Source organism: Rhipicephalus microplus, chromosome 4 (assembly GCF_043290135.1).
Source record: "Rhipicephalus microplus isolate Deutch F79 chromosome 4, USDA_Rmic, whole genome shotgun sequence".
Classification (NCBI taxonomy): Eukaryota; Metazoa; Arthropoda; class Arachnida; order Ixodida; family Ixodidae; genus Rhipicephalus; species Rhipicephalus microplus.
This window is the reverse complement of record NC_134703.1, coordinates 51,834,264-51,862,082: the sequence shown is the minus strand read 5'-3', so window position 1 is coordinate 51,862,082 and position 27,819 is coordinate 51,834,264. Positions and strand designations below refer to the sequence as shown.

Here is a 27,819-nt window from a genome sequence, read left to right as displayed (position 1 = left end):
AGGCACTCAGTCTCCGAAAGGCAGCGATTTCCTCTAATGCTCACACTCCGTCACACTTAAAGCATTGTATTACAATGCGTGACCCTCGATCGTACTTAATATACTGAAAGGCACACGGGATGCTCGAGCTTTCAAGCACGCACGACGTTATTATAAGATGCAGTCAAAGACAAAACATAATTCGTTTTGCACGCTACTGCGATGGCCGTCGTAATGTTCAAGCCTTCGCGCTCCCTACTTGCGCTAATCTTACAAATTAATTCTTTTCATCAAAAGCAGTTCCGATACAAATGCGAAAAAAAAAAAGGTGGAACAGGAGCGAAAGACCAGGCAAATGGAACAGCTCCGGGCGCAAAAGCTTACACCGTAAACGAGGCACGATGATGAAGCCTACTGACGCGTAGCGTGCCTTACGGGGAAGATGGGTAATTACTCTCTAAACTGGTGCCACCGGTGCGCTACGGAGAAAGCGTTCCCAGCCCTCCTCCCCGCGCAGCTTGGCTGACCGTCGCTCAGTGACCGACAGCTTTTATGCCGGCGTGCTCGTTGGCTCGGTTCACTCGGGCGTGCAGCAGCCTGGCCATACAAGGGCGGACAGGTGTTGTCTTCGAGCTTTCCCATTTTGCGTTTCCGCTGCTCCCGCTGCACGCGGGGCGCGCCATATGGATGCCTGCGCACGCCTGAATTACGGCTTTGGGTGCGGCGTGATTTTTTTTCGAAGCCCCGCGTGTATCGCTGCCGCCCTGCGTTCGCACGCGGAGAGGTAGCCCCGAAATCTCGCTCTTCTCTGTCATCCCGTTCACGGCGCCCTCTGGAATCGTGACTGCGGGAAGACGGCGGAAGTCGCCACGGTCCATATCGCAAAGAGGGACCGCGAACACGCAGATTGAAATATAGGCCCAGTGGCGCGTAATTGGGCAGCTCGCAAATGAGGTGTACGTTTCTATAGGCTCTGCAAACCATGTGCTTCAAGGGTCTTGTTGGTGGCGCGGTTATAATGCTACAAGCACTGCATCGCCATCTTCGTGTTGCGTCCACTCATGTGTGTCATTGCGTGTGTTTCCATACGGAGGTCTCTTAATTCGTCTGGCTAGGTAACACTTTGTATCGCCTGTTCGTAGAAAGCTGTATGGGTCAATCTGCCTGTCTCGGCCATATTTCCTGTGGCACTGATTGCACGGTAAATGTCTTACAACCATATTACTGTTCAGAATTTCCATATAAGAGTACAATGGATTTTATTCAGTCGACATTCGTGAAGTTTCCTACGCTATACTCGACAATTCTCTAAACATCAGATCTGAACGTTACAAATTGGTGGATGGACATTTAACCCCCCTGAAGCACTATTCTGCATCTCGTGAACGCTAACATTATGCCTTCACGTTGATACATTCGATTACGCTCACTGCTTTTCTGCTAACTGAGGAGAAAACCAACAAAAGCAAAAGAAGCAGTGCCGCTTCTGATACAGCAAATAAAGGCAAAACAAGGCGCAAGACCCAAAGCGTGGTTGCGTGGCAGCATTATATTTGGCAGCGTCAGGTAAAAATACGGGCGGCCTCAATTATTCGGCATCTCCAACCGCGCCGCGCTGTGTCGGAAAATTGGACTGTTCGGCTTTCACGCTGCAAGCTATCGCATGTTACCGACTAAATGCACTCTCCACTTCGGAGGCCCGCGATATGGTTTCGAATAGGCTTCGAATAGGGTTAGGATAGGCTGCGTAGATGCACGCGTCGCGTGTTGCAGAAGGTATACAACGTGAGCCTCCTTTCTTCCCCTCCAGCCTGCCGACTTTAGAGGCTCAATTATCGCCTTTCCTCGGGGCACTTTCCTTCACGAAAGCACGACTAATCAGAACACGCACGGGAGTTAAACCGAGCGAGAAAGGAAATAAAAGACGCCTGCACCATTAAAAGAAAAAGGAAAGAAGAAAAAGAACTTCGGATAAAGCGAAGGTGCGGCAGTATCATCCACACGCTCCATTCCGTGCCACTGGAGCCGCTTGTTTGCGTGCCACTTGTCTTGTTTAGAAAAACTTAGTGGGACGAGACAAAAGAAAAGAGGTTGAAGGAACAGTGATCGCGTGGAGGGCGACTCCGGTGCAGCAGTTCTCAAAAGGGAGACCCACCCGGAGGAAACCGTATCATATGAGTAGGACTATACTCTGCAGGAAGTGTAGAATTCCAGGAAAGAAGGTGTTCGACTTTCACGGGAGAAATGGCTTGCCTGGAAGACGAACCAACGTGAAAGAAAGACTGCACAAAAAGGAGCCTGATAGGCATGATAAGAGATAGACAAGACGAACTGGGGAGAAAAATAAGTATGTTTCGATAACGCCGCTCCGTTACCGAGATTTCATCGATATGTATTTCGCGCATATAATTGACGCTCGCGATATATAACATGTACGGAACAGACGCTTCATTCTGGCGCAGCGGCTGAAAATAACGCGTTATGAGGTGATAGTGCATGGGCTTGGTCCGAGCGAGTCATTTTCTAATGAGGCACAGCTCTTAACTTGGCCGCAGAAACGTTGAAAAATAAGAACCTATGTTATAGGTAAGTGGATGCTCAAAACGGTATTTTACGAAGTGTACATAGGGGTACTTGCGGACTGTAACGTACACCGTTCTCTAAAGAAAAATAACTGTGTCTGAAAAAAAAAAACAGGAACTGGAAAGAGCTGCAATAGTTCTTGAACACCAGCAAAGGCGCCCGCGTCTGTGTGTGTGTGTCATTCACCTGTTCTCCTTCGTGTTCCGTGCCGTATTCATTGCAACAGTGAATCAACTTGTCCTTACCAAAAGGTTTATTTAGTCAGTTGTGGAGGTATAGTGCTTACAGTGCCCAGCTGCAGCTCCAAACATCTTGGGCTACATCCCGGTCTCGGTGGTCAACTTTCGGTGGACAACGGACCTCTACCACTGAGCGGAGGCTCAGTGGTAGAGGTCTGGTCACTATGGTTGTCACAGTGTCTAGACCTCGTGACGATGTGCACGTTGGATGTCATCGGATGGTCTAAAACTTCGGAGCCCTCTACAACAGCGTGCTTCATAATTATACCGAAGTTCGGGAACGTGGGCCCCGAATACTTCCTGTCCTATAGTCACGTGTACAACGCCGCACATTTATTTGGCTACGTTCGCACCTGTCCCGCACCGAACCAGTCGCATGCATGGCTCGTTTCAAGCCACGGAATCGTGATGCTCTCTGCCCTGTGAGGTAGCTCAGAGGCCCCGACGCCTATTGATGTGCTGGCCGTCACTTTTGTATAGGAACCAGAGTGTGGGGGCGCTTTAAAGCGCGCGCACTCGTGTACACACGTTCGCATGCAGTATACATCAGAGGTGGCTGCTCCGATCCTGCATTGCCATGTCGACGGGACCTCGCGTGCGGGCCGGACCCGGCGCGAATCGCTGCGGTCATTACGGGAAGACAGCGGCGGCTCCGGCGGCGGGCGCGGCGACGTTGCGGCGATACCTATGGGATGTAGGCACGCGATGCGCATAGGCTCCGCTGATGCGGCTTCCCTTCTTCATGGGATGATGCCGCGTGTGCTCAAGCGCGAGCGCCACACACAAAAAGACCGCCGGGCTTCACCGGAGGGCGTTGAGAAGAAGAAAGAGGCTCTGTAGAAGGTTCGCTTGTTCCTCGCGCCCACTTGGCTGCCATCTCGAGGAACGAAAATAAATAAATAAAAAGAACGAACACGTCGGCTCGAAGCACGTCCACAACACAGGCGCGCGTAGACACATAACGTGCGCTCTCAACCTCGCGGGGCGTTGCGTGTTATTATCTTTTTGTTTATTATTTACGTATTGCTTTCTTTCTCGTGGCATTTTCGGCATTGAGCGGAGTGAGCGCACGTGAATTATGCACCGCACTCGGACCGCCGCGCCTCCGGTCGCTACGGAACATCCTGTGACGTGTGTGTGTTTGAGCGGCGCGCCTTGTCCCTTGCACAAACACACAGTGAGAGCGCGCTGCTCCTTGGCCTTGCCTCGCCTTTTGTGTGGACGGCATTTCTGTCGGGTGCGTGTGTGCCTGCGCGAGCTGCGAGGCGCGTATCCAGCTCTCCCTGCGCTTTCCGCGGCGGGGCTCTCTGTCAGCGGATTAATACTGCCGGGGCGTACCGGGAATACGCGGCAGCTTTTCTTCTTCAGCCGCTGCTCGAGATGCGGGCGAGGAATGGTACATACTAGGCGCTTGGTCATTTCACGCGGCAGGCTCGCACCATCGCACTGGTCACGCGATGCGCACATCCCCGCACCGCCTTAGATATTCCAGGCCGTCCCTGCCACTTCGGTGCTCGGACTTTCTTTCGAGGTATATGCCTTATGGGACAAGACACTTGTTCAGAAACTTTCTCTCTTTTCATTGTTTTTTTTTTTTGCATGTTCTCCCCTTAGTATTCTCTTGATGTCACCGGTGGCTATTCATCACCCAGATTCATTGGGCGTTAGACCGAGGCTGGTACTTGAGCTAGTAAATGAGTCAGTCAGTGAGTGAGTATGACTGACCGACTTCGAGTGGTCAGTCACACTCACAGTGCCGGTTTACAGTGCCGGTTTAGCTAATTAAATGTCGCTAATTATTACCTTTTTCTTAATCTTGAATATCCAGTCTGCTTAAAAATGTGTTATGCGGCGGTAAGCGTTCGCGTAATAGAACAGAAGGACTTACAGGCCCAACAAAATGCGTTGTTAGGTGACGCCCTCTACCAATGCCATAACGACTCAACATGCCCGCCGTCAAACCATGAACATAACTTTTCTTGTAAGTGTCTAGGCTCCGGGTGAGGCTACATTGCAAGCACCATGACCATTCTGTCTCTGAAATGCACCTTGAAAGGCCGTTAACCAGCACAGTAGCCCTGCGTATACCGTGTAATAGAAATTCCACGGCTTCGAGAGGAAGTCCAGGTACGCCCAAATTCATTAGCGAAATAACAGGTCCAACAGCCGAACTGCGTTCACTCCAGTGGAAAGGAGCATATCCCCGCACAGCGGCAAGTATGAGCGGCCGGAACTGTTCACAGGTATGCTCGTGCGCTGTTTTTCTTCAGGTATGTGCCTACGTACCGTCCTCCCCCGAGTCCCTACAAGTATGGTGTTTTGATCTCGAAGTCGGTTCATAACATTATCAAGCCAAGTAACTATAATGTATGAGAAATGGGAAGCTTAATAAAGCATAGCTCTGCAAAGTACATTAGCGAAGAAAGCAAGTGCAATGGTTTTCATGATTGATTGTGGCGTTAAAGTGCGATTGTGATTGTCTGTACCACCAATTATACTTATTTCCGCAGTCTGTGTCCACGTGGAAGTACTTAAAATCGGGTTGTTTTTTTTTTCCTAACGCAGTCTGGCAGCTTATAGCACAATAAGCGTTCAGGATATCCTAACCCTGGCATAGTACGCACTTACAGAAAAGCATGTCCGCTTATTATATTTTTTCTGGCATTGCAGTTAATTACCGCTTGCGATTACCCAGGCTCTGAAACCACATGAGTAGAATTCGCGTAAGCAAGCTGCAATGCCATTCCACATGCCTGTCCCTTAAACTGCAAGGTGCTTGATATCGCGAGTTCTTGAGAATTTTCCATGAGAACGTTTAACACATGGAAGACACCTTCCACCACGAAAATGCACAGAAGCCGAGTACGAGTGAAAACAAAAGCATGGAGGAGACGATGCCGCACAGGTGAACAAGGCAGCAAAGTGCACCTCCCTCTCCCTTGAGCAGCGATAAGTCGCGAGAAAACAAAAGAACGAGGAGGCGTCCTCAGCGGCGTGTAGTACAAGGAGCGGTTGCGCCCCTTCAAAGTTGACCCCTGGCGGCCCTCCCGAAAGGTGAGCGACGGGAGCTGCGGGAAAGGACCGCAGCCGAGCGCCAAATTGCCCCGCGATCGCCCCGGGAGGATCGTGCGCGGGCCATCGGACGCAACCGCCCTCCTCCGGGGCCCAGATCGCCACACCTCCCGTCTATTATCCGCGCGCCGACGCCACGCCGGCGCCCGCGCCGCGGACACGCAAACACAACCAGGGCAAAACTAAAATTGAGACTGGCCGCTCCAGACTCCATCTTCTTTCCCCGGCAAGCAAGAAAGCTAGTTCTCCGGTGGCGGTCGGGGAGGCTGCAGTCAGCATTGGCGTTGCTGGTGTTGCTGCAGCCATGGCGCGGCAGCACTTTGGCCGCAGCTTCCTCCGACGAGATTCCACATGGCCGAAACCTTTCCATTTGGACGTCGCCCGAGGCTGCGGCGTTTTCTTCAGCTCAGCTCGCTCGCTGACCGCTGGCTTCCTTCGCGAACGCAGTGCTTCGCTGAGGAGCCGGTTCGCGCTACACTTCTTCAAGCCGGGGCGCCGAACGAGCGCGCGAGCAGGCATGACCGGTAGCTGATCGAGGCGGACAGTTTTGCGTTACAGGAATGGGAGAGAGGCTTAGGAGAAGGGTACGCGCCAGACCGCTCGCACCGGGCGACCCTCTGAGGTCATAGGTGGACCCGGCTTCGCAGGGCTACCGCCGGCCTGGCCTGATAATCGGCCGGCCAGTCACTTCGCCGCCGTCGGCGGCGCCGGGGCGCGTCCTCTGGGTCTGTGTGTCGCGCGGCGAGTCGCTGCGACCGGCGAGACAGCGGAACCGCTTGGGTGAGCGCCGCCGCTTCGTCCTGCTGCTGGTAATCCGAGCATGGGATGCACGAATGACTCGCGGAACAAGTGGCGCGTAACCGCGAGTCATCGTGTCGTGCTCATCTTTGACGAGCACATTGTCTGAGCAATTGGCAAACCAAGGAGCGGCTGACGCGAAAGGATGACGACCTCGTGAAGTCATCATACAGGAACGAAGCTTCACTGAAAACAGAGGAAGGTCGTTTGACACCCACGAATTTTGAGTAAGCGCAAACAGGCAAGTACGTAGAAGAAAACTGACGTGGACAGAGCGCTACTTTCAACTGATCAGATCAGTTGAAAGTAGCCGCACTCTGTCCGCGACAGTTCTCCCCAACGTCCTTGTCCGTTCGCGCGTACTCACAATACATGGATGCAAACCAACTCGCCCCCAACCATGTTTTAGCGTTGTTTGTCGCATTAACGGTAGAAGACAAAAGAAAAGCGTTAATGTTGCTCATAGCATCGTATTTGTGCACCGTTGATGTCACGTGAGCAAAATAAGTGCACTTGCTCTGCTTACGTTAGCCCATCAATCTAGACCATTATGCCATGACAAGCGCTGACTTTATGTAGACCACTGCTGCCGACAAAAAAAGTGGGTTGACAGCATAGGCCCTCGAAAGTTGATTTAAGTGCCGGCACGATACTCTTTTTTTTTAATTTAAGCAGTACACTGAGAATGATGATGTGCTGTGCATGCAGCACTCAAATAATTCGGGAGCTATGAGACGACGCAGATGAAAACGAGGGAGCAGACATCTGAAGGTACTTGTGGGCATTGTCCGCAACTGCATGGACACATAAGCTGACCTGAAATGAAAAATGCGCATCGGCGTAGGGAGGAGCCGCTTATAGATTAATAGGAGTCACTTCAATTTTCTTGGGACACACGGTTGTTAATGTTTCATATATATCCGGAAATAAAACAGAAAGGTTGCATAAATGCAAAAGAAAAATAAAGAGGGTGGCACAAATAATTATTACACTTTGTTCTTCGACAGGCAAATTACCTCCGCCTCATATTCGCAGAATCGGACACAGATACGGCACAAGTGGACAGGCTGAAATGAGCGGGAACATGAAGACCAGTTCCGCAATCGACGTCAAATTGTTTTTGCAGCTGTGTACGAATCGCGCACAAACTATACCCCGGTCAATCGACCTTATCTGGCGTTACGGTACTGCAATACCCGTGTTGCAGGCAATAACGCAATGTTGTGATATCGCCTCTAGCGAAATAACGTGGGCGCATACGTATCTGAAGCTCATACATTACACGAATTCCGCATTTGCTGCTGCGTGCGCGGCACCGAACCAATCAATTTACGGGTGCGTATCGCACTGTCTTTGCCCCCCACTCCTTGCTTCCTTCACTGATTAGACTCCGAAGGCTTTCAATATTTTCCCCGACTGCATGGGCGCGTGCACCGTCTCCTTCACCAACCCTTTTAAATCGACGTCGTGGTTGGCGTGCGCACACAGTAATCTCGAGGTATGCGTGGTTGCTGCCGTCCGGACCTGTGTGTACACCCGCGTTCGCATACCTATATCTCGAGTGCTTCCTCGCAGCGCGCCGTATGCGCAACGAACGGCCTCTGTTCGCTCTTCTGGGCAGCGTGCTGCTTGCTGGTGGATTGCGAAGGGCAACCTTGAGCGGAGACGCGATAATATGCCACACCTGCGGCGTCTATATGCGCGCTCGCTCAAGCGCGGTGCGCCTTCGCTTCCACGTGTCGTGAGGGCTGGACATTCTCCAATAGTGTCGCGTAAATTTGACGCGAACGTGGGCTTTCGTTCGAGGCTGGCACTTTTGCAATCGCCGTATCGCCGCATTGCTGTGGAACTCTTCGGCAAACTAATTACTCGGAGAGGCCCGAAGTCCTTCGATACCGTGTTTGCTGCTGTGCAACTCGCTGGTGTCATTACAAGTAGAACATATATGGGGGGTGCTACTATCGTTTGGTGGTTGGCTTCTTACACGCGCGACCTAAAGATTAGGGTTGGCTAATGAGTCCCTTTTTTGTGATGTGGGAGGCTATGATGAAACTGGGGAGCTATCAGAATAGATTAGAGACCTGTATCGTACTCACTCAACACGTTTGTTGAAGATTCTTGAAGGAGTAAGTTGCTTTCAAAACTGCAAAAGACGAATATTTAGGAAAAGTTGACTGCTGACACCACAGAAAGAACAAAAGCTTAGCGTTGCATGCCGATGTTGTCAGCACGTAATGGGGCGTTGAAATAATCTTATCAGAAGTGTGTGAGTTCCTAGAGAAGAGTGTCCATGGGCAGCAACATGTAAAACAGCCACCTGTTGGGGGCGTGAAGCCATACGTGCGTGATAGACGGTAGTTGTGGCGTATGCGTGTCTCACGCCACACGTTCCGCAAGAATTAGCAGCCGTTCGCTTACACACAAGCGCGAGTTACAAAAGAAAAAAAAGTTCTGAAGCACTATATTCAGCCCCACGGAGCTTTTTTTTTTTCTTCTTTTCATTGGTGCATGCAGAAACCCCTTGTCTGCTCCTTTTACTTGTGATCCTATTGGACTGCTGGCTGTCTGCCTTATGACGTGGATGTTGCGTGGATACGGCAGGGAAGCTAGCGAAGCAGCCGACGGTGATTTTTCCTTCAACCGTCTTGATTTCAGTTTTGCCGGTCACTGTTCTTGGAGCGCTTCCTTTCGCTGCTACCGAAACGGGAAGCACCGGATTTTGCGAGCATGCGTGCGATCACGCGATCGAGCTCCGAAATAGTCTCACGTGGGCGCGCATAACCGTAGCCAGACACGCGCTCGAAGTGGCACACCTACTGCATGCACTTTCTACTGGCGTTTTGAAGTGCATAGTTCTATTGTACATAAATGGGTAGCGCGCGTGTGCTGCCTAACGTTCCGTGTTTATCTCTCTTCCCTCTCTGCTCTAAATCTTTCATCTCCCCCGTCCCCCTCCCATGCTCAGGGTAGCAAACCGGCTGCCTATGGGCTGATTAACCTCCCTGCCGTTCTTTTCCTCCCATTTTCCTTCCTTCCTTCCCACTTTTTTGTTGCACTGATGCGCTGCTTCCAGCAGCTGCCGACGTTGTTGCCTCTAACGCTAAATTTGAGACAAGAAGGAGAAACCAAAACTAACAAACATTGCTCTCGACGAGCAAATTATAATATTCTAAGCAAGCATTCAAGAGGGAATCAGTCACTTTCTGTTGTAATGTTTTACCTCTATTTTGTCTTTTGGGTACACCATCGTTGTCTGATCTGCTATTACAAATTCTATGCGTTCGTATTTTCTGTTCCCTCAATAGCTAAGCTGGTGCCTTATTGGTGCGTCAACATCTTACAACCAATTAATTTAAAAAACAAAGAAAAGCGTACGCATTGCATTTGAAGTAGCCTGAATGCTCATGCTCTAGCTGCGAAAGATCTTATGTTAGCCCACCTTGTTATAAAACCAACATTAGGATGCAAATTAAGATCTAATTCGCACACCCCTCCAATCACTGACGATGCTTAAGAGCTCGATAATACCATCCACAGTTTCCGTGCTGCGCATTTGTCTTCATGAAGTTCTACGAAAATAAATATACACAAAGATAAAAACAAACAAGAACACCGGGCGAATGGAGAGCTCGTAATCTTTTCCGCAGCCGGCACTGCTCAGAAGCGATCGTCACCAATCTTTCTTCCCGTGCATTTTCAGTAGCCCGCGCGGACTCGTTTGCTCGTCGAGGACGTGTTCTGATGGAGAGCCCAGGCAGCCAGCAAGAGAATAAGTGAGAAAGCAAGATAAAAAAAACGAACAAGTGGTGCAAAGCTGATCGAATAAGCAAAAAGAGCAGCATGACTCAAAGAGGCAAAGCACAGAGCCAGATGAAGAATGGCTCTTTTTTTTTTCTGCGTTGATGACCAAGTACCTTATCCACCACCACGCCACCGCTGAGACCCGCTACCTGCCTTACGCGCCGGCCGGCCGGCAGCCTTAATAACGACACACCTTTTGCCGGCGCGCTTACATGCGGTCGAGATCGGCTCGGAGCCTCGCCCTATTAGCATTCGAGTGCTGCGCTTGCCACCATTGCTGCTGTTGCCGCGCAGAAACCGCACCTCTGACTGGTCGACTGAGCAGCGGACAAGTCGTCCATTGCCGGATAAACCCATCTCTTTCGCCCTCGCATGCAGCGCATATATGGGCTGCGTGAAGAGTGACCCACGCTTTTCTTTTCTGCTGAAATGGATGGCCTTCGTTCGTTTATTGCGCCTGTTTCTCGGAGGCACTGAGTCGTAAAATGACTTGTGACAATTGTTCAAAAATTCCGCAACCTCTCTCTATTACCGCTGTCTCGACTGCGTATGTAAAAATGTTTCAGTCGATCGCCTGCCTTTAAACAAGACAACACTAACGAACTGATGAAGAGAGTGAAAGTGAGAAGGAGAGGAGGAGAGAACAGAAGGAGCAGGAGAGGCCTGTTCTATTCGTGGGAGAAATAATCTTGATTCTTCTTGGCAATTTATGATGTATACACTTGCGCAACTATATGAGCACGGTGGGAAGACCTAGGAAATTGAGGAATTGTGCAGAACTCACATGAATATAAAGTTAATGAAGCGGTGGATGTACTCAGAGAGTTCGTTTTATTTCTCCACAAAGTCGACGAAATGGTACCTAGATCAATAGTTTTACACACACTGTCCCGTGGCCCCATGTAGCACAATCTGTCTATATGTTTTCATTATACTGGCTTAATTTGTCACAGAAAAACTTTGTTTTTAAACTGTTATAGGTTTGGCACTCTACATGAAATACGCTTTTGATTTATGAGAGTTTTTATTGCGTCTTGATATCACTGTAGCATGTGGCTTATTTATTCAACTAATACAACTTCTTCATTATTGAAAGGGGGAACTACAAGTCTTCAAAAGGGGGCAACAGAAGCTTCGCAAGGCTGTCTTTCTCTAACTGAATATTTTATCCCGGCCATATATACTACAACTAAGTTTAAAAGTTATTAGTTTTGCCGTAGCTGTGCGTGATTATACGAGTACAGTGTGAGACAATGTGACAGGACCATTCCCTGCACAGGTCAGCTCACAGATTACAGTTAGCGGGTCACGAACACTCTTCACGCAGTGTGACAACTCAAGTCGAGAAATTGAAGCGTCGTCCTACGGAGTAGATCTGCGCCGCATCGTAGAAGGAGTAAACTGTGGTTACGGCGTAAGATGACATGTCTTGAGATGTAATGACTAGCCTTGCCAAGACCTTTCTGTCACTCTCTGAGGATGGGTAGGACAGGCAGCGCTGGTTCTTCGCTGAAGACGCGCATTTTTGGTAAGATACCATGCGCTCTAGACACTGACACCGTGCTTTATTATCGCGCGAAAGCAAGACATACAAACCCCGACACTTAGCTTGGGCAAGCAAAGAGAAAGAAAACGTTATGCTTTCATTATACTGTAAGCAAAAACATCTCACAAAATGAAACAAAAAGAAACTTTACAGCAGCGTAAGATCTTTCACGTTCTTTTATTTTGCGTGTTGCGTTCTGAGCAATCTTTTTCTGCGTAGTTTATATAATTCTTTAAAAGTGATTATATTAATCACAAAAAGGGCGTATAAGCTTCGCGGTATGCTGTGATTTTGTTTCTATTCAGTCTGTTATTCAAAATTCATCTTTTTTTGTGTACATAAAACACAGCCTGCAGTGGCCTATGGCTACCAGAAGGTGCTCTTGTGAGCTTGCATACGCTCTTCTTCCACATGTGTAGGGTACGATATTCATCCGTCTGAAATACTAATTGTGTCTTTGTGAGGGCTACTATTTAACGCGGTATACCTTGTAACAGTACAGGCAGTTCTTTTCTACACGAATTTATTTAACTATTGCTGTCTCTGTTTCACTCCTTCTTTGCACGCGTTCTATCACAACGTATCACGGGCGCTTATCGTAGATGGATAATGGTAACTTCAACCCGTGCCTTTTTTCTGCCTTTCTCTCTCCCTCTCTTCTTTCGTGTCTATTCGGTGATAGTACGTTGCTACTTTTTTTTTTCTAGCCTGATACTGGAATGACGATAGTTATAGCGCGAGAACAAAACGACGACACAGAGACAAGAAGGGCACGAAAGACACGAGCGCTCGTGTCTTTCGTGTCCTTCTTGTCTCTGTGTCGTCGTTTTGTTCTCGCGCTATAACTATCGTCATGCCATACCAACTAGCCCAAGCTGCCACACTTCTATGATTCTGGAAGGCTGTTGGTTGCTAGATCTTTTCTGGAATTTTTAGAAGTCTTATGTTTAACGTCGTATCTAACGTCACTGCAGCATTCCGCCCGAAGGTAATGAAAAAAAAAAGGTTTGTTTCTAGATACAACATCTATGAAGCTCTACAACTTACGTCCCATCGTGTAAATGGAGCTCACAGATTCCTACATCTTGCTCGAAAACTTCCGCCGTGCCTGCATACACGCCCAACAGGCCTGTCGTTAAGACCAGCAATTCGCGCCGCTTGTAATCGCGACCGCGCCAAGGCAGCAAACTTGGCGACAGCGTTTTTACTCCGCGCGCGCACACAGCGGGCCTCAAATGTGCTGACGCACCAGTCGTGCAGTCCGGCTGCGCGGCGATGGATGGCCATCGTCCTAAACGGCTCAACTTTAGTCGTGCTCAGCACTTCTGGTCTGTGCGAGTGCCTAGAGTCCGTGAGAGTCGCGTCTCGTTAATCCCAGATCGTAAAACATGTATAAAAGAGCGACCCCTCGAATGACGCCGGCAGGACATGGACGTGCACGGGCTCACCGCGAAGAAGGACCATGAACGACTCTGTACGGACTGTAAACTAGAGTGCGTGTGATTGTTTGGCGATAACGACGCGTCCACTATCCTCACAGCCCATCGTGTAATTGTCTTCCTTCGTGCTGTGGTGGCTTAAAAGCTTCAGCCACCGTCGTCATCATTCCCGCGGGTGTCTTGCCGCCGCCGCCGCCGTATCAGCAGGAACGCGTCAGCCGCCGCTGCAAAGTGCGGCAGTTTACCGTTCCAAACACTCAAATATAGTACATGGCCCATTGGCAGCAATTAGACGCAATCTGAAAAGATAGCCGGCCTCTCGGCGACGGTTGGCAGTCTTCTCTCTCTCTCTCTTCTTGCTACAAGTCCTTCCTCCTCTTCCACTCTCTATCCCGAAGGTTGGCTTCATCCGCTCTGCTTCGGGTACCGTTAGCGGGGCTTTCTGCGTGTCCATCTATGCTCTGGGTACGTGTGCTGCGCGGCCAATAAAAGGGATTGAGCGGATTACTGCTTCTGTCGCCACTGTATACGACGACAATCTGTCGCAGGCATTCACTGCCGAGTCCAGGCGGCGCCAATAGCTGGAACACCTGCAGTTATTCCGTGACTCGCATAAGCTTGCAGAGAGTACTCCATTAAAAACAGTGGGGGAGGGGAAACTTTTACCGCAGCCCCCCACCACCCAAACCCCGCTCTATTGGTCAAGTCCGAAATGGTGTAATGCGTGCAAAAAAAAAAATGAAGATATGACGTGTTGGTCACGATTCCCTAGCTTTGGTACCAGGCTTTCCGAGGGTAAAGTTGAGAAGTTAGTTCTTGCCACGGTCGCAATTATCATCAAAACTCTATATGATCAGAACGTTTCAAACAATGACACAACTTGTGCGACACAGTAAGTTGTGAGGCTGACTTGGCGTATCCAATACATGATTACACCCCCCCCCCCCCCCCCGTCTCTACTTTGCATACGCCCACGGTGATTCGGTTGCATGGCAGCGCTGCAGTAACGTGAACACTATACTGTGGAAGAGTGTAGCGGAGATGTCGAACATCTCTCACGCCTTTCTCTCTCTTTCGAGTTTCCCGCAGCACATAGAGAATGGCAGGCAATTCAGAGAAGCAAGCGAACGGCAAAAGGCGTTGGTCGGTGCTTATCGTTGCAGACTTCGCAAAGCTGTAGCGCGCGAGCTTCGCGCAGCGAAATCTGGCTCGACGTGGAGGCGACGATGCGTTACCGCTAGCGTGAAACGCCCGCCCGCTGCTGAGCTGAAGAAAAAAAGCGGGCAATTCTCCGTCGTCACTAATTACTTTATGCCCGCGAGCCCGACGGGAAGGCATGCGCTGTCAAGCCTTCTTTTTCTTTCCGTCCCCCGAAAGCGAGAATGCCCGAGGGCGTGCGACTGCGCGCAACACCGTCGCTATATCGTCTTTTTGGTCGAGTGGGCGCGGCCATTTCCTCGGTTTTGACACCAAGGTGCCTGTCGCACCCCGGCACGTCGCGTGGGCGACGTTGGCGCGCAATGCGCACGTGGCGACGGCACTAAATGAGCAAAAATCGTGCGCTCGTCCTCGATTGGATTTTTGCCTTTTACCAATAGCAAGCGCTCGTGCTGCGCACGCGGTTTTCGATAAACGTGTTATAGCACGTTGGAGCGCCGCAGAGGCGAGCCAAGGTGGAAAGTTACGATAGCGAGTTGGGCGTTGAGCGCCTAATGAGCATCATATATACAAGACCAGGTGTGTCGGGGCTCTCCGCGAATTCCGATGCGGGCAGATATTAGTTTCGCCGAACTTGGAGAAGATATCGGTGTGGATATCATGGCTCGACGCCAAGATTGGTAGGAAAGACCGGGGAAACGTTTTACTACACCCTGGTTATGCACATTCCGAAATGAGGCCAATCATCGATCGCCTGCATGTATGAGGAAATAACTTATTTATAAAATACAAAGGAAATAGTATGGTTCCAGCTAGACTGCCTTGGATACTTCTAAAAGATTTGTCAGCACCAGTCTAACTGTTGCTTAATGCCGATTGTGGAACGAAAACAGCGATAATAAAGGAGAGGTGACACGTATTTACGTGAACCTAATAATGCTATGGCATTGCTAATGCGATTGTGATCAAGTTCCGTATTCCTCGAAGCGCTGGTTGTTATGCTACTCCGTCCACGTGTGCCGAAGTACTCATGGAAACATTTTTGTGCCAAATGGGGGGGGGGGGGGAATGCAAGGCAAAATGTCGGCAGGGAGGTTTACAGCCACACCCATTACGTCGATATCACGACACAACACAACGTAACAGTTGGCATTTCATAATTGCTTCTCACGAAAGATAAAAATAAACATTCGAGACGACAGTGAGGAAAGAATCATGTTGCATGCGAGTTCAACATTTGTACAGGTGTTCATGCTGACCTCTTACATCTACGTTGAACAGCAGGATGTATAATGTTCGTCAATTGCTCTCGATGTTATAAAATACAAGTTTGTGTCGTTCTCTTTGTTTACGCTCGATAATGTAGACGTATAGCCGTAACCCGCAGTACAGGTTCGCAGAAAGATTCTCAGCTTCGCTTCCGGCGGTAAGCGAATAGCTTCCCCAACTGAGCGAGGGTGCGCTGTTCAAAATGTAGTCCTCAACAGCGATGAACATCTATATAGCGTTTTGAGCATGATGATCTGACATGTTAGGTTTATTGCGCCAGAAATGACGCGGTCAGTGATATAAGTGCTTTACAAAGAGGCAAACAACTTGCCGATGAACACAAGTCGATCGCCTGGTATTCGAACACTCACTGCTATAAAGCATATTCCAGAGCTCTATGCAGCCGCTTGGTCTTATTCAACAAACACCACATTCCAAAACTGATGTTTTCCTTCGTGGAGTACAAAGGTCCTTGGGGCGGTACGAGATTACAGGAGAGCTTTTGTGTGCTCGCCCCCGAACGTCCAGTCCAATGCGAACCTATAAGGCGGCATCTGGTGCACGAAAAACGAATTCCTCCGCGCTCTCTTCGCTCAAGGCAAAGCAGTCGACACGCATTGATCTTCAGCGAGCGAGACAGCTGGGCAACAGCGTCAACCCGCAGTCAATGATACAGTTCACCGTAATGCCACCGAGGAAATGTGTTCGAAGGGAGCGAGGCCCCTGGCGTTGCAACTCTTCGAAGCCCTGCTTTACACGAGCGACATCAAACGTCACCCCCTTGCTCGAAACCCTGTGTAATTTTTCCTCCCTTTCCCGCCTCCACGCCTTTCCATAGATCGGCAGCGAGTTGAGAAGCACGGGAACAGCGCGGGTCTCGCCTGTGTACCTGTGCCAGTATACGACCACACAATGTCGCATGCTATCTCGCAACTCCGGTGTCAGTGTTATAAGAGAAGGCGCATATCCTTTTGCCGGTCCGGAAAGCGCATTATTGCGGCGTGACAAGTTAAGTGCTCGTATACATAACGCCGCGCTCGCTTGATCGCTCGCTCGCTCGCTCGCTCGCTAGGGAGACGCATTCTGGCAATTACCCGAGTCGGGCAACCGTCGATGCAAGGACCCTCTCGTTCACCTCGTATGCTTACTGCGTCGTCCTGCACGTCGCCTCACTGGGTCAGAGGGCTTTGTGCCACGCGGGTCTGTGGCGCCCACTGCTCGCAGAGACGGGAAGGCGCGCGCTCCAAAAGAGCTGAAACCTGTTGCGCGCGCGCGCGCAGGGCGCAATGCAGCGTGAATATCATTACACGCGCTGCTGCGGCATCAAGCGAGCGGGGTGCGTTTTTCTTGTTTGTCTATTGTTCCCTTTTCCTTTCCTCTTTTCTTCTCGACGTATCACAATTTCGCTGGCGCTACACGCGCCAGCACGCGCGTCGTTGTACTTCACCCTTACGCTTTTGCTGTTTATTCATTTTAGTCTGTTTTGCTGGTCGCTTCTTCCCAAGCGCTGTAAAACGCCGAGTTCTCGATGGCGTTGGCGTAGTACTGCGTACATTGTTTCTTTCCAAGAGATGCTGCCTCCTTGCGAAGCACCCATGGTCTAGCCACACTAAATTACAGAAGAGCGCCCAAACGAGTCTTCCTTCTAGACCCCCACCACCCCCATTCTTCAATGCACGCTAACTCGGCTGCCTCGCAGCACTGTGAGGGGGCTTTCAGCAACGACAAGTAAGCTGCAGTGTACATACCAAGCGGTGCGTACGTACAAGTGTTCGCTGCTGTTTCACTGGTAAACTATATAAAATACGTTGGAAGCTGGGTGGGCACGACAGCGTGCAAAGCCTGACACCTGTGTTTTAAACTCAGGGAAATGACAATAACTGCAACTCGTTAATATACATCTGGCTTTGCGGACTTGTGATTTCGAGTTGTGGGGAAACTTAACCAGAAAGGTAAAAAGCCAGAGTACGATCATGAAATCTCTGGGGTTTTGCGTACCAAAACGACCGTATGGTGATGGGAGACGCCGTAGTGGGCTCTGGAAATTTCGACCATCAGATGCTCTTTAACGTGAACTGACATTGCACAGTACATGGGCCTCTACCATTTCGCCTCCATGTAAAAGTTACCGCCACAGTGGGGATCGAACCCGTGACCTTCGGGCCAGCAGTCGAGCATATTAGCCATTGATCCGCCAAGGCGGACCATGAAACACAACTCGTGTATATCGGTAGCAGGATATGACACCTGTTAGCCCTTGCTTACCTTCTAAATTGGGAAAGTTCTTGCCAGTGTTATGCAGTTCCAGTGTTATGCAAGGATTAAGAAACTCATTGATATGTCGGGTTTACCGTCCCAAAACCACCATATAATTATGAGAGACACCCTAGTGGAGGGCTCCGGAAATTTCGACCGCCTGGGGTTCTTTAACGTGCACCCATATCTGAGCACACGGGCCTACAACATTTCCGCCTCCATCGGAAATGCAGCCGCCGCAGCCGGGATTCGATCCCGCGTCCTTCGGGTCAGCAGCCGAGTACCTTAGCCACTAGACCACCGCGGCGGGGCGATTAAGGAACTAGCAAGCAATCTGTGCGTGTAAGCCACGTTTTCAGTAAGCGTTGAAACGACGCACAGAAGCTTTGGCACCCGCTGACTTCCTGTCGATTCATCCTCCTAGCTGTTTTCCTTCTTTGTGTAAAAGAAAAAGTATATGTCAGACTATCAACATAACCACCAAAAGTTTTGTTGTGCTCCCTCTGTTTCTCTCGCTGCATCAAAACCCTCTTGTGGGCGGAACTATACTGTGTCCTCTAAGACGTGGCTCAAAGGACACGAAACAATGGTTTTTATAGCACTCGACTGCCAGGCACAACGATACGCGGACAGGGAAAGGACACTCTTCGAAGCAAAGAAATAACATGCTTGACATTTGCTTCTTTTTTCTCGACCGCAACCGTCGTGGTTTTCTATCCACCCCAGAATGGGTGCTCGATCGGCTCTGACGAGGCCAAATAGGCGCCTCTATCGACGAGCGTCGCGGCAGCACCCGGTAGCTTCGCCTTGCAACGCACGAGACCTTCGACGGCGTCGTCATCGTTGTCGAATTCGCGCGCTCTCAGCGCGCGCGTTCAGCACCGGGAGGAGGCGACCGAACGTGGTCGAAGGACCGAAATTGCAGGGTCCGCCAGCATTGTCGCTCTCGGGTGTACACGTATACAGCAACAACCGCGTAGCGTTCCATCCCGTGCTACTGCAGGCACAGCTTTGGCTCCGGCCTTCGCTTCGAGTCCGAAAATGCGCAGGTGGTTTCGGTTCCTCGTGTCCGCAGGTGGTTGTGAGAGACGGCCGTACAGGGCGCACGCACGACGCAAGAGTGTTTTATAACCTGGCATTAGCGACCTTCTGCCTGGTACGTCTGGGGTAAATTTTGCGTTGCTTAGGCTATGTTTCATCTCAACGTTTTTTTTTTTCGAACTTTTTCTTCAATTTTTTTTTTTCGAAAAACGGGCAAGCTTTTCACGGCAGCGGCTCCAAATGACGTTGCCCCCCCCCCTCCCTCCGATTACAAACAGGTAATGTGCTCTACATCGAGAACTGTCGCAGACCACAATGCCGCAAAAGATGTCAAAACCTAACAAGCTTGCCTTGATACAAGAATTGAAGACCTTAAGAAGAGAAAGGAGGAGGAAGGAGAGACCATGCGCAAGCTTTCTATGAAAGCTGGCTACCCTTATACGCATGTGAAGAAAAACAAAAGAATGAAAAAAAAATCAGACAGAGCGGTCTCGTCCATTCTCTCGTATTTCGCTTTTGAGTGTTTAACCGCCACGGTAGTCTATAGGGGTTATGGTACTCGAATGATGAACGGGACTGATTACCGGCCACGGTGGCTGCATTTTTGATGGAGGCAAAGTACTTGAGACATGTGTACTTAGACTTGGGTGCACATCAAAGAACCTTAGCTGGACAAAATTTCTGGAGACTTCCACTATGGCATGCGTCGTGATCTTATCGTGGTTTTGGGACGTTAAACCCCAACAATTAATATTATTTCTATTTTCTGGTTTCCTACCGGGTGACACACTTCCGTCTATGTTGCTAAAAGAAGAGTGTAGTAAAAAAATTTCGCATCTGGTCCTAGCCCGTTTTGGGTTACGACAGTAATAAAGTTCTTTCATCCATCCATTCATCTGGTTACAGATAGCCTACAGGATCCGACAAACTTTAAAGAAAACCTTATGCTATAAAACAACTTAATGGCACATTAGGTGGAAGTAGACAAACAAACACATATAGTACATAAGTACTTTTCTTCTTGATAATTGATATGTGGGGTTTAACGTCACCAAACCACCTTATGATTATGAGCGACGCCGTAGTGGAGGGCTCCGGAAATTTCGACCACCTGGGGTTCTTTAACGTGCACCCAAATCTGAGCACATGGGCCTACAGCATTTTCGCCTTCATCGAAAATGCAGCCGCCGCAGCCAGGACTTGATACCGCGACCTGCGGGTCGGCAGCCGAGTAACTTAGCCACTAGACCACCGCAGCGGGACTGCTTTGCTTCTTCGCCTGTATACATACGTTGCTAAAGCAATCAAGAACGTCAGAGAACTTTTGGAAGCTTGCTTATGTACAGTGTTCACCATGTCTGTCATAAGAGCACTTAGCATATTACTTAGAGCTAACTGTAACTTTCTATTTGTTTGAAAATGACAGCTGTATTGCACAACATCGTTACGCCATGGCCAACAGATTTTCTTTTAGGTGTAGTGTCAGTAAACCTAACAAATTGTAAACACGATTTGTGACTACAAATTACGGTGTGGATTTTCTGCACACCTTGCACCTGTGTTTCTGCGTGCCATTATCACTCGGACGTGAACTATGGTCACCGCGTGGCCGCCAGACGACGTAGTACAGTATAATGCACGTTGGTCCCATGTCAGCCCTCTCCCGCAAGACGCACGTGCCGGCGCCAGTCAGGCTTGCGAACTCTGGGCGTCACCCCGGCGGGTCGCGATGCGCGAAGCCACGAAAATTGAGGTAGCGACACGAAACTTCCCTTGGACTGCACAACGGCGTGTCCTGGAGCGCGCGTCGTGCGCGTTCTCCGCCAAAGCCTTGCCCAGAGCGTTCTTCCTTTTGCAGAGCATCCCTGATGAGAGGGCGCGGCCGCGACATAACCATAGAGCCCCGGCCAAATGTGTCCCCTCGCCAGGCCGTCCCACCCCTTAGGGCTTGTTCTTCGTCATCCCCTTTTGCGCTGCGCGACCATCTTATGTTTTCTTCTGCGTTTCATCCCCGCACCGGTTAATTGCTGCGACTCTAAAACAACAAAAACAAGGTACGCCCCGGGCGATGCGACACAACCGACTGCGGCCGAAAGAGTGCGGCTGGCCGAGGGATGGTGTGTCTCGTTTCGGTCCGAGCAAGCCTCGGGCCTGCCTCCCCCTCTCCGATGATGATCGACGGCCGTTTTGGTGTCCAGACGGGTGCGGGGTATTGGAAAGAGGGTAAGGGCACGGCGGTCGTCGCCAAGATGTCGCCTCGATAGCGTAGACGAGCCGCTGCGGCGACCGGCCGCCACGCTCCCGAGGCGGTCGCCGAAATTTCCACCAGCGGCGTCGCCACGGCCCTGTAGCCACCTTCAGCTACTGGACGTGCGTGCGTGCATGTGCGCGTGTTTGTGCGTGTAATACGGGTGGCTCCTGGCTGTCGCCTCCTCTTCCCCGCGCTGCCATCTCGCGCATCTTCTCGCCGTCGATGCACGCTGCGCAGTGAGGCAATTTTTTCGCCTTCTCCTTCGGCTCACCTCTCGGCGCTTCCCTCCGATTACTATAAATGAGGCGCTCGCGTGCTCCGACCGTTGCAACTCGCTATACTGCTACTGCTTGCACATGCTACTGGCAACTTGCGATATATATATATATATATATATATATATATATATATATATATATATATATATATATATATATATATATATATATATATATATATATATATATATACATATATATATATATATATATATATATATATATATATATATATATATATATATATATATATATATATATATATATATATATATATATATATATATATGAGAGCAGGTTTGTTGTTCGCGCTGTCCTCGGACGCGCTCTGTCGGAACGCACTGAGCAGTATGGCGTCGTTTCGCTCCACTGGCTGTTAGGCACGCGTATAAGCGCTGGTCAGCGTATGGCTTGCGCACGTGTGCCTCTACGGCACCGGAGGCAGTCGGTGCCAGCACATGGTGGGGGAAAGATGTTTCGTTGCTTGCGCGCTACTACATAGCGCTGTTTGTGCTGCATGTCCTTCCGGTGCATCATAGTAATCGAGAAGGCCAGCATGGTCCACCGTCTGGTTTTAGTCACGTAAGAGTAATGTTTCTCCGTTTGAAGGAGGCTACGAAGACATTCTGTTGAACGTTAATGCGCAAGAAATAGCGGGTGTATGACATCTCGAGGTGAGGCTGAGATTAGAAGAGAGAAAGAGAGAGAGAGAGCGAGGTTTGTTGCGACAGAAAAGCTGAGAGTTCAGCCAGAATCGCTTTTCTGACCTTCTAATCAGCGTTAGGAAATGATGAGGCGGGGAGAAAATAGGAGATACAGAAGATGTTGATGACGAGCATTAAGGTGGTGGTGATGAAACAAAGCCTGGAATGCCGGTAAACTATTTGCAGTCTCTAGAGAAAATTATTTATTTGTTAAGCGATTGTGCCTTTACAAAGATAGTGGGTTTATGCAGGCACGTCGCCATGGCCTGCTGGGCATTTTAACAAACTACCTAGTAAAGCTTGTCGATTGTTTCCCGCGATACAAATGGCGTGCAATGATACTCACAGTATGCCCGGCAGCAACAATTATCGCGGAAGTCAAGAGTTGTACGGAAACCCGTTAACCAAGAGACGCATGAGAGTTACAACACAGAGACTTTTATTGGGAACTAGTAACCACATTTCAGGTGACCATAGCCACGTCAGATAACGAATGCATCGGACGAACGACAAGCTGACACACATGTAGACGCATATATCACGTGTGTTGCTTGCACCATAACACACCTTAACAGGTTGATTGATTGATATGTGGTGTTTAACGCCCCAAAACCACTATATGATTATGGGAGATGCCGTAGAGGCTACGGAAATTTCAATCACTTGGGGTTCTTTACCGTGCACCCAAATCTGAGCACACGGGCCAACAGCATTTTTGCCTCCATTGAAAATACAACCGCCGCAGCCTAGATTCGATCCCGCGACTTGCACGCTAGCAGCCATGGGCACCTTAGCCACGTGGCGGGGTACCATAGCAGGTTACTGATCACACGTGGAAAAATAGACACACCTATTTGCAACTGCTGCGCACGTATACTTCAGCGTGTGGCAAACGCATGTGGCGCCGCCTCAGTTCGGCTCACATGCAGCTTCAAATTAAATCATAGTTTTCCCGCATATGTGACAACAGGAAAAGGTGCGTTTAGAAAAAGTGTAACTCCATATAGTGTATGGTACTCTACTATGGAATAGTATACCGTCCCAGCAAAAACACTGTTGCAATTATAACTTAGCCGAGTCACGCGGCAATCTGACCCAGCCTGTGCATATAAGTTTAGGAATATTAAGCTTTCGTCAGCTTTCCTATATCAGGGCCTTGTTCACAATCTTCCACAAGGCTCCCGTATGGAAGCCTAGGTGTGTTTAATTTTATTAAGTTTGATGGCTGATGCACCTTATCAAAGGTCGTAACTATTAATCACGGAAAGCCAACATTTACACTTTTCTTTAAGAAGAAGGCTGAGACCGTCGAAAACAAAAGGAGACATTTTAAGTCACACAAAATATCGCAAAGCTCTGCGAAAAGAGCAAGTCCCGTTTATACTACTCGCAAGTTGTCGCAAGCTCTGAACGATGGCTATTTGTTTTCGCTTGGTTGTTCGAATAAAAATTCCTCTGTCTATAAACTCTCAGTTGTAAGAACGTTCTTTCAACGAATAATTCAGAATAACGAACCTTTAGAAAATCTCTGCTTGTTTTCCGATGCATTCTATGCAAACATAAATCGTTCAAACGAACTTCTCAATAAGGAATATTTGAGTTGAATGAACTTGATCTGCAGTGACCCGGGCTCGTTTTGGACATAAAGTCAGTGAAGTTTTGCTCTCTGCAGCCCTTGTGTAGCCGATGTGTGCCGCCTATAATCGCCTATAAATCGGCTACGGTACAACATACTAATCGGAACATGCAGTGGCGCCGCGGCAAAGCGACCGTGCGGGAGACGAAAGCGAGGCCTTTGCGCTTCATTACCTATGCCGAGCTATCAGATTTAGAAATTGTATCCAGCGCTCGCCTAACAAGAGTGTGACCAAGTGGTATTGGCTGAGGCAGCTTCAAATTATGTTATCTCTTGTCGAGGCTGTAGAATATATTAGATAGTTGCGACAGTGTGTCACAGCAACAAGCCGTGCCAGTGTACGGAAACGTTGACTGTCTGGGCAGCTTCGTCTCATATTGCGCTTAAAGGGCGGCAGTTCAAAATAATATCACAGAATGCTTTTCAAAATAGGTTGCATTTCACATGTTTGACTTTATTTTAGAAGCGTACGATGTTGTTTCGTATTCCAGTGAATAATCAGTTTAATCAACTTTCATTTAGGTGAACTGTATCCTTAGGTCCCATTAGGTTCACTCAAGTGAGGGTTCACGGTATACATGTATAAACTTGTACAGTCACGAATTCGGTGAGTTCAAAAGTACTCGTCTTAACACGGCACATACACAAGCACGGTTTACACACTCTCGTGTAGAAAAGTACATTAGGGTTTGCAGCAGGAAGCATCGTTTAAGGTAGAATCAGGATCCATTTCGTAGAATTTCATTTCCACCAGGGAGGGACTGCTGAAAGATTCAGACCTCCCTTTGACGACTAACCACGGGACGATGAGCATCCTCTTCACTGTCAGTACCATCGATAACAACTCGCGAGAATAGCGCGTCTTCTGGGACACTGCACTCGTTGCCTTGACGACACGCACGTGCCAGGTAGGGCGCGCGCGGCTCCCTGCCCCGGAAGTGTAGCGAACATTCGCCGCAGCATGCATGCACGTACGCGCGGGCCACTCGTCACGGGTTAAATCGCCCATCTGTTGCGGCGAGCGCGCCTTTTGTTTCTGAGGAATATGCCGGCGGGCACGGCACACTCGTCACTCACGGCGTTCCACCGTGCAACGCACGGGGGCGTCTGCAGCGCGTGGCTCTTTAGGCGTGTAGATATAAGAGAGACGGAGTCGTTCGCTGGGCTGCTTCAGTCGAAGGCAGCGTTTGTATGTTGATTTGTATATTGTAGGTGCGTTGCTCGCCACGTTTCCCCCTCCTCGATGTGAGGCCGCGAAACCGACTTGCCACTGCGCCGCTGCAATTCACTCCCTTTGTTTTTATCTCCGCTTATTTGCGTGTGTGTCCGGGCGCTACCCGAAAGATCAGCGCGTGCCGTCGACATGCAGGGTCGTCGTCGCTTGGCCTCTCGATCCTCCCACGCAGAACGCGCTGGAATCGTCATTCGCTGGCACAGGCGGACGCGCGCTGCAAACACGCGCTCGCTTTGCGTTGGGGCGAATCGAGGCTGCGCCTGTCAGCGCGGAAGATGATTGCTCTTCGTACGTGAGGTGGTTGCGGGGAAGAGGCGACTTGGGGGATGCGTGGCGGAGCAGGGCTGCGAGCGGTAGTCTTTACCTAAAAACAAAATGGGAGTGCGCGTTTGGTCGATCTTTTTTTTCTTTGTTTTATTTTGTCGTTTCCTAGAATGTTCGGTTTACTGAGCACCTTTGCACTACGTGGAAGGAGTGATTATGCACACGCGTTGCATCGGTTGTTGCGGACGCGCGCAGAACGCCACCGTTCTGACTTTCTACGGTCGCCGAAGCTCTATCGCGCAGTGGTCCGACACTCAATGCACTGACGAGCATTTAGTTGTTTCTAGAAAGGCGGGTGTCTCACTCACTGATGAAGTATGTGATGACGTTAATGACACCGGTTATATCAGCTGGTAATATGTGTCCCTAAATTATAGTCGTAGTGTTTTTGTTTTTGGCAAATTAATAATATACATGCACGTCAATGAAAACAAGCATCTCTTATAAGAGGACACTATAGTAAAATTTTGAACGCAGGTGTATCGGTTTGAGAAAGCTAGTTCAACAAAATAACGTGAAATAATTTCAACAACTAAAATACATCACATGACCAAGATGTTAGTGTGGATTATCCTAACATGTTTTCATAGAGTCTGACGAAATTTCGATTTTATAACACGGAGAGCCAACAAGAAGCAAATGCGCAAAAAGCATGGCAGATTGCTTGCACTTCCCTTACTAAACATTTTGGTTTTCCTTTTATCTCTCTTTCCCCTCCTTTCACTTGTCGCAGGTGATAAGCCGCACATATGCGAGTACTGCCAAAAGAGGTTCGCCTTGGCCTGCAACCTGCGAGCTCACCTTAAAACCCACGAAGGTATGAAGTGATGCTCCCACAATTATTATCGCGTGTCTTCATACACCTGCACGAATGGGGCTGCATCATAACAAGCTTCTGTCGCGTTTCAGATGCAGTTATATACACTTGATGTGCCGCAGGAGGTCTTGCTGATTTCCGCGACCGCTTATCTATATTTCTTTCTCATTCTGTACCTTTAGCGAAAATTCAGAAATAATTCTAAAACCAGGGCGTCTGTGGGAATAATATATACTTTTCATAGCACAAACGCACGAACAGTATGACTAATGGTTAATGTTTTAATCACATACTAAAACAAGCTATATCACAATATAGAGGCTCAAAAATAGTTGGGTTCATTTTTGTTAACTTCTCAGCTTCGATTCCAAGAAATATATCATTCCTGGTAATGCTCACTCCTGAAAGCTGTAATACACTCTTGTTCTTTTTAGCAACATTAACAAAAAAAAATTGGTTTTGGTGCATTTCTAGCGCTCTATCGTAGTTTCAAATTTAGATTTCGACACATTTGTAAAGCCAACTCCGGTGAATCACGTAAGTAGATAAAAAAGTAAGAAAAAAAAGAGGACATATTTAGTCAGCGTCTTGCTCTTTAATATTTTGTAGTCGGTGGAAATTCGCCACGAAGGCCCCCAAAACCACGTCTTTACATGCCAGTTCTATTTTTACGTCGGCTCTTTTCAAGTCATATGAAAGAACGAGAACTAAAAGGAAGGCACAAAGTGAGTTTTGCTTGCATAAGCTTGTAGACTGTGATATATAAACATATTCTTTGTTGCGACCCATCAGTTTATTAAATCTATATACACACGTGAGCCCCGTGCGTGTGTGTATATAGAAGTTCAGCCACCTGCCCGTAGGATCTCAGCTACTGAAAAAAAAAGAAAAGAGAGAAAGAAAGAAAGAAAGAAAGAAAGAAAGAAAGAAAGAAAGAAAGAAAGAAAGAAAGAAAGAAAGAAAGAAAGAAAGAAGCGAAGAAAGAACGAGAAATGCGCGTATACTTGCCTATTCAAGTAATTTCCAAAGCACCATGTTTTCACGCATCAGCAGCCGTGCAGCGATTTTCGAGAAATGCGGGCGAAAGTTGCCTATCCGACGTGTATAAGCTCCCTGCGAACGAAACTGCGGTGGTCATTCGAGGCTATAGACACCGACCTTCGGAGGAGATCCACGGCAAGGTAGTTCACCTGACGTTTTACCCGGGTTTACGATTGCGAAGGAGAGCTCACGAAAAAAAGTGTAAAGACGACAAAGAAAAGAGAGAGTGAAAATTGGGCGCGTAGTCTATCGGAACCGAACACCCTCCCGATGCTGTCGCCGGGGCAAAGAAAGCCCCGCGCGTTGCTTCCCAATGCCTCAGCGGCTGCCTGGAGTCCGGCCCATCGCTGACA

At 49.1% G+C, this 27,819-nt stretch overlaps 1 protein-coding gene across 1 annotated transcript in view; it reads left to right on the top strand.

Moving 5' to 3' along the window:
* LOC119171963 (uncharacterized) overlaps positions 1 to 27,819 on the top strand; it is a 112,513-nt gene that overhangs the window by 62,021 nt on the left and 22,673 nt on the right. The window contains exon 7 of the mRNA XM_037422878.2: positions 26,342 to 26,425. Within this exon, the coding sequence (XP_037278775.2) occupies positions 26,342 to 26,425 (84 nt within the window). The remainder of the gene's footprint in view (positions 1 to 26,341; positions 26,426 to 27,819) is intronic.